Source organism: Eptatretus burgeri, chromosome 3, assembly GCF_056783735.1.
Source record: "Eptatretus burgeri isolate ZD-2024b chromosome 3, Ebu_testis_v1, whole genome shotgun sequence".
Classification (NCBI taxonomy): Eukaryota; Metazoa; Chordata; class Myxini; order Myxiniformes; family Myxinidae; genus Eptatretus; species Eptatretus burgeri.
This window is the reverse complement of record NC_140963.1, coordinates 108,367,291-108,374,968: the sequence shown is the minus strand read 5'-3', so window position 1 is coordinate 108,374,968 and position 7,678 is coordinate 108,367,291. Positions and strand designations below refer to the sequence as shown.

At 42.9% G+C, this 7,678-nt stretch overlaps 1 protein-coding gene across 2 annotated transcripts in view; it reads left to right on the top strand.

Annotated features, from left to right (window-relative positions):
* The first annotated feature begins 4,462 nt into the window (after positions 1-4,462).
* The window catches only part of LOC147030662 (DNA-directed RNA polymerases I, II, and III subunit RPABC5), a 36,357-nt gene continuing 33,141 nt past the window's right edge, over positions 4,463-7,678 (top strand). The window contains exon 1 of one of the 2 annotated variants that reach the window (XM_085874916.1): positions 4,463-4,569. In XM_085874916.1, the coding sequence (XP_085731042.1) occupies positions 4,533-4,569 (37 nt within the window). In that variant the 5' untranslated portion in view covers positions 4,463-4,532. The other variant, XM_085874917.1, reaches the window with a different exon arrangement.

The following is a 7,678-nucleotide window of genomic DNA, read 5'->3' as shown; positions in this document are numbered from 1 at the left end:
ATGTTTTCCTCATGCATATTCTTGTTTTCACCAAGTTTTGTCTCATGCATATTCATGTTTTCCTCATGCATATTTATGTGTTCCCCATGTTTTTCCTCATGCATATTTATGTGTTCCCCATGTTTTTCCTCATGCATTTTCATGTTTTCCTCATGCATATTTTTGTTTTGCCTCATGCATATTTTTGTTTTGCCTCATGCATATTCATGTTTTCCTCATGCATATTCATGTTTTCCTCATGCATATTCTTGTTTTCACCAAGTTTTGTCTCATGCATATTCATGTTTTCCTCATGCATATTCCTGTTTTCCCTCATGCATATTCCTGTTTTACCTCATGCATATTCCTGTTTTTCCTCATGCATATTTCTGTGTTTCCCTCATGCATATTTCTGTTTTTCCTCATGCATATTTCTATTTTCCCTCATGCATATTTCTGTTTTCCCTCATGCATATTTCTGTTTTTCCTCATGCATATTCCTGTTTTCCCTCATGCATATTTCTGTTTTCCCTCATGCATATTCCTGTTTTCCCTCATGCATATTCCTGTTTTCCCTCATGCATATTCCTGTTTTCCCTCATGCATATTCCTGTTTTACCTCATGCATATTTCTGTTTTCCCTCATGCATATTTCTGTTTTTTCCTCATGCATATTCCTGTTTTCCCTCATGCATATTCCTGTTTTACCTCATGCATATTCCTGTTTTCCCTCATGCATATTTCTGTTTTTCCTCATGCATATTCCTGTTTTTCCTCATGCATATTCCTGTTTTTCCTCATGCATATTCCTGTTTTTCCTCATGCATATTTCTGTTTTCCCTCATGCATATTTCTGTTTTCCCTCATGCATATTCCTGTTTTCCCTCATGCATATTCCTGTTTTCCCTCATGCATATTTCTGTTTTCCCTCATGCATATTCCTGTTTTCCCTCATGCATATTCCTGTTTTTCCTCATGCATATTTCTGTTTTTCCTCATGCATATTTCTGTTTTCCCTCATGCATATTCCTGTTTTACCTCATGCATATTCCTGTTTTACCTCATGCATGTCTCTGTTTTCCCTCATGCATATTTCTGTTTTTTCCTCATGCATATTTCTGTTTTCCCTCATGCATATTTCTGTTTTCCCTCATGCATATTCCTGTTTTTCCTCGTGCATATTCCTGTTTTTCCTCATTCATATTTAAGTTGTCCCCCTTGTTTTTCCTCATGCATATTCATGTTTTCTGCATGGATATTTATGTTTTCCCCATGTGTCCCTCATGCATATTTATGTTTTATCCTTATGCATATTTATGTTTTATCCTTATGCATATTTATGTTTTCCTCATGCATATTCATGTTTTCCCCATGTTTTGCCTCATGCATATTCATGTCTTCCACATGGATATTTAAGTTTTCCCCATGTGTCCCTCATGCATATTTATGTTTTCCCCATGTTTTTTCCTCATGCATATTAATATTTTCCTCATTCATATTTATGTTTTCCCCATGTTTTTCCTCATGCATATTTATGTTTTACCCATGTTTTTCCTCATCCATATTTATGTCTTTCGATGTTTTGCCTCATGCATATTCATGTTTTCACCAAGTTTTGTCTCATGCATATTCATGTTTTACCCATGTTTTTCCTCATGCATATTTATGTTTTCCTCATCCATATTTATGTTTTACCAATGTTTTCCTCATGCATATTTATGTTTTGCCATTGTGTTTTCCTCATGCATATTCATGTTTTCCTCATGCATATTCTTGTTTTCACCAAGTTTTCTCTCATGCATATTCTTGTTTTCACCAAGTTTTGTCTCATGCATATTCATGTTTTCCTCATGCATATTCTTGTTTTTCCTCGTGCATATTTGTTTTCCCCATGTTTTTTCTCATGCATATTTGTTTTCCCCATATTTTGCCTCATGCATATTGATGTTTTCTCCATGTTGTCTTCTTGCATATTTATGTTTGACTCATGCATATTCATGTTTTCCCCATGTTTTTCCTCATGCATATTCATGTTTTCTCCATGATTCCCTCATGCATATTCACGTTTTCCTCATGGATATTTATGTTTTCCTCATTCATATTTAAGTTGTCCCCCTTGTTTTTCCTCATGCATATTCATGTTTTCTGCATGGATATTTATGTTTTCCCCATGTGTCCCTCATGCATATTTATGTTTTATCCTTATGCATATTTATGTTTTTCTCATGCATATTTATGTTTTCCCCATGTTTTTCCTCATGCATATTCATGTTTTCCCCATGTTTTGCCTCATGCATATTCATGTCTTCCACATGGATATTTAAGTTTTCCCCATGTGTCCCTCATGCATATTTATGTTTTCCCCATGTTTTTTCCTCATGCATATTAATATTTTCCTCATTCATATTTATGTTTTCCCCATGTTTTCCCTCATGCATATTTCTGTTTTCCCTCATGCATATTCCTGTTTTCCCTCATGCATATTCCTGTTTTTCCTCATGCATATTTATGTTTTTCCTCATGCATATTCCTGTTTTCCCTCATGCATATTCCTGTTTTCCCTCATGCATATTCCTGTTTTCCCTCACGCATATTCCTGTTTTCCCTCATGCATATTCTGTTTTCCCTCACGCATATTTCTGTTTTTCCTCTCGCATATTCCTGTTTTCCCTCACGCATATTCCTGTTTTCCCTCACGCATATTCCTGTTTTCCCTCACGCACATTTCTGTTTTTCCTCTCGCATATTCCTGTTTTCCCTCACGCATATTTCTCTTTTTCCTCATGCATATTTCTTTTTCCTCATGCATATTTATGCTCCGCCTATGTGTCGTGTCATCACTGCTGGAATAGAGGAGAATGGTGAGGTGCATGGCCCTGTCTGGTGGGACGTGTGGTTGTATCTGGAAAAGGCACAGTTTTTACTGTCACACTTAGATTATTTTAAAGTAAAGGAAAAGTGATTTAAACCTCTGCAAGTGTTGCTTCAACTGCCTGGAGCATTCATATTCAAGAATAAAGACACGTTGGCCGTTCCTGGATCGTAAAAACCTGACTTCACGCTCGTCTCGCCGCCGGGAGGAAAAAAAGCAGCCATGTCGACTTCGCCTTGTACACAGTATGTCGCTGACTCCCGGGTTTTGTCCAACTCTTGCAGGTCTTCGCCCTTGTTGAAGGCCAAAGCAGAAGCAACAGATGCAGCAACAGATATATCTCGAACAGCTGAAGCGGGATGACGAAGTCGCTGTGGTCGGGCCCACTTTGAGGAAATTACTGATTTTTTTAATGTTTTTCTTGATACATCACAATGACGTCATATTCGTTTTTATGATGTCATCATGAAGAGGATGAGGATCTTAGCTCATTCGAGCTTGTTTGTTTCACAGCCTACAGTTTTCATCGAAACTTTCTGAAACTTGGCGTATATATGTAAAAATACCCTGCGCAGGCAGTAACCATCTCAGATTTTGAAAATTCCTCCTAGAAAAAAAGTTATGACGTCAAAATATCTCCGCTAATGGAAATCGCCTAAAAAAATTATCTCCGAAACTAGGCAAGCTTTTTGAATTCTGTTTGCGGGAATCGAACAGGGCATTAGCAGAGATGAATTACCGCACATATGACGCATCATTATGACGTCATATAGATTTTTTTTATGATGTCATTCCTATTTCTTGACTTTTTTTTGTTTCACAACCCAGAGTTCCCATCGGATCTTCGTGAAACTTGCCATGTATATGCAGAAAGCCCACGCCCAGGCAGTAACCATCTCAGATTTTGGAAATTCTTCCTAGAAAAAAAAAGTTGACGTCATAATTTCGCCGCTAATGGAAATCGCCTATATCATTATCTCCGAAACTAGGCAAACTGTTTGAATTGTGTTTGCGGGAATGAAGCCGGGCATTAGCACAGATAATTTATCGCAAACCTGATACATCACAATGACGTCATATTCGTTTTTATGACGTCATCATTAAGAGGACGAGGGTCTTAGCTCATTTGAGCTTGTTATACTCCACCTGTGTAGCACTGTTTGTCGGTGGGAGTATTAACAGAGCAATTTGTTGTTAAAGAAGCACATTTCTTTTGTAAGGAAAGGTATACCAGTATTGTTAATATTGTTGAGGACGATTGCCTCGATACTTTAAATTTTGGGAACGTCGCTATTGGCGTCTTCTGGGGAATATTTCGAACCAGGCTCGGAGGAGCATCCGCTCTGAGGCTGGGAGGTTGGCACCGTGGAGGAGGTTCGAACTCCCCCGGTCGAAGTCGAGACGTATACCAAATATTTTAAAACACGTCAAGCTTCCTTGCTTGACACTCATCAATTAATAAGAGAGAACAGGGACAGTCAGGAGTTGGCAACACCAGCGCGGGCTTGATGCGTTGAATGACCGTCTAGGTCGTTCCTTGTCGGGGATCGTGGTACATTATTCGGGCGGTGAAGAAGAAGGCAAGTTTCGCGGTGGTGAATGTATTAATTCTCTTTTTTTTTCTGACTTGTCATTGAGATCGTATTTGTTGAAACGTTTTCGTGAAGATGAGTGGAATCTGATGTACAAACTTTACCCAAACGTCAATCGATGTGACAGTAAGTGGAACGTGTTGGTTTGTTTTGAATTTCCGGTGTTTCAAAGCGTTCGTTGGTCGAGTTGTGAAGGGCTCTTTCGCTGCTGGGAATACATTGCAACAAGTACTGTTTATCTTGTTAAATCACATGTCATGTCGTTTATGGCGGAATGATTGTGAAATGACTGTTTTGATGTAAATGTGAAGAAATGGCCGAGAGGGGACCGAGGGTTCGGCCGAGGGCGGACCGTGGGTTTGGCCGAGAGGGGACCGTGGGTTCGGCCGAGAGGGGACCGTGGGTTCGGCCGAGAGGGGACCGTGGGTTCGGCCGAGGGCGGACCGTGGGTTCGGCCGAGGACGGACCGTGGGTTCGGCCGAGGACGGACCGTGGGTTCGGCCGAGGACGGACCGTGGGTTCGGCCGAGGACGGACCGTGGGTTCGGCCGAGGGCGGACCGAGGGCTTGGCCGAGGGGGAAACCGTGGGTTCGGCCGAGGGGGGACCGTGGGTTCGGCCGAGGGCGGACCGAGGGTTCGGCCGAGGGCGGACCGTGGGTTCGGCCGAGGGCGGACCGTGGGTTCGGCCGAGGGCGGACCGTGGGTTCGGCCGAGGGCGGACCGTGGGTTCGGCCGAGGGCGGACCGTGGGTTCGGCCGAGGGCGGACCGTGGGTTCGGCCGAGGGGGGACCGTGGGTTCGGCCGAGGGGGGACCGTGGGTTCGGCCGAGGGGGGACCGTGGGTTCGGCCGAGGGGGGACCGTGGGTTCGGCCGAGGGGGGACCGTGGGTTCGGCCGAGGGGGGAACCGTGGGTTCGGCCGAGGGGGGAACCGTGGGTTCGGCCGAGGGGGGAACCGTGGGTTCGGCCGAGGGGGGACCGAGGCCTCGGCCGAGAGGGGACCGCGGGTCCCCTACCACACCAGATGTTCCAAATGTATACTTTGACTGTCGGATCAAAGCTGATGGTGAATAAATTGTGCAAAATGTCACAATGAGACACCTTTTGCTGCTTTGTAGTTTGGGGTAAATATCCTTGACAGGTTTGGAGGATTCATTTCAATTTTGCGTTTGCTCTCCCAATACTTTTTTGTCTCCTCTTCGACAAGTTTAGAGACGGGCGACATTAAAATAAGCTCCGGTCAACCGATCATCCATTCATGTACTTTTGTGAACACGATATTTCAAAAACCATGAAACATTTTGCTTTCCAATTGCAGATATCTATTCCTCACGACATGATCTCAACCTCATTAGATCACTGCTCTGATTGACTGAATTATGTTGCTATGGCAACCATCTCGATAACTTTGATGTGATTTTTCAAAAGCCGTTCAAGATTTAGTGTTCATCTTACACGGATGTATTCCTCGTTCCATGCAAAAAAGCAGGGGGCCGAGAGTATCAGCACAGATTAGCTAAGATAGGCCGACTGGAGAAGTATTCCAAGAGGAGACGATGGACCTGCTGAATGTCGGGTTTTTATTTTATTTTTTTAAGAGTTCGGTGGAAGTTCATCGGGACTTCCCCAAAAACGTCCACTGGAAATCTTTTAAAAATGTATATAAAAAAAAAATCAGTATTTTTACACGTGGCAAGTGGAGGTGACGAAAAGCAGGCAGGTAGGAATCGAAAGCAGGTTTTATTTTTTTTTTTTTTTCCACTCATGGTAAAATCGCTATTTGAAAGGTTGTCAGTGACACAAAACAACACCAGAATCCTGAGATAGCCGTTTATTGACGAGTAATGATGAGGAGGTTCCAAGTAAGATGACTTCAAAACTTGGTTATTGTGGTGACTTGATATGTAATGATCGATGTAAGAATGTCCTCTTGCTTTAACGAGCAGGAGGGGAAGACTGAGAGTTGGGGTTTAGAGAGGAGTTGGGGATGGGAGTAAAGACAGGACAAAGTTGGGGGGGGGTGGGTGTGGTGACCTTGCAAGTGAAACCTTGTGGGTTTCTTCTTTCTTAAATTGATCATATGTTCCATCCAATACAGGGCTTGATGAGACTAAAACAGTCTGTGGGTTTACAGAGACCAAACGGGCCAAACCTGTGAAATGTGGGTCACTTTACATCGATGTATCTTCCATGTCATCTTGCATCCTTCTCCTGTTTTTTAGGGTTGGCCGGGGTAAATTTGTTTTTTCGGCCTTTCATGAACCTTCTGGTCAGACCTGATGCTTGACGAAGTAGTCACGGCAGCAATTTTTAATTTGTTCATGGTGCTGGCAATAACTCACTTCTTCTTCACGAAGGACACCGTGGGGTCTTTAACGTCCACCAACTAATGTCAGTCGACAGGACGTCCAGTTTAACGTTCATCTGAGAGATGGCACACACGTTGATGAATCGTCCTATCTGTGAAACACCATGATGACAGTTTATCGCTGGGTCGAGATTCAAACCCAGTTCGGACAGCTTCGAGGCGAGTATGCATACCTCGAGGCTATCCTTCCAGCCCCATTTGCATGCCCAAATAACCTGCCAATTTATGTCACGGTAAATGCCTCGTGTCCCACAGACCACACAAAAGCCTGTATCTCACTGGGCTGCGACAGCTCGCGACAAAATGCGAACGGGATTCTCCAAAATGTCTGGAAACGTTCACGGTGGTTCTCAATTTCCTCGCGTGAGTCGCAGGACATCGCTCTGGTGTCGCTGGAATTTTGAACATGTTCAAAAAATTTGTGCAACAAATTTTATCTCAAAATAGTCAGTCGTCGCGGTTGTCTCGAACCCTTCTCAATTTAGTTTCCATGAGTCAGAAGGTGTGACAAATGTGACATGCAATGTAATGTAGATAGATTCACAATAGTTCAATCCAGATATGACTTAAAAAAACAAACTCATAGTCCATATTGTAAAACCAGCATTGTCTGTCCTCTTTCTCTCCTGTTCTGAGTTATGGCCTTCAATGCAAACTTTTCACCTTCCCATCATTCATAAATCACGTCACACATTTTTACATAAATTAGGTCACACACAAAATATGGTCACACCCACAAGCCCCTATCAAGGCAGATGAACAATTGGGTCACACACAATGTTTGTGGGTGCAACCTTGACAAGTAACAGAACACTTTGAACAATCAGGCTTGGTCAGCATTCTCCTGTAATCCCACCATCCTGTTCTGC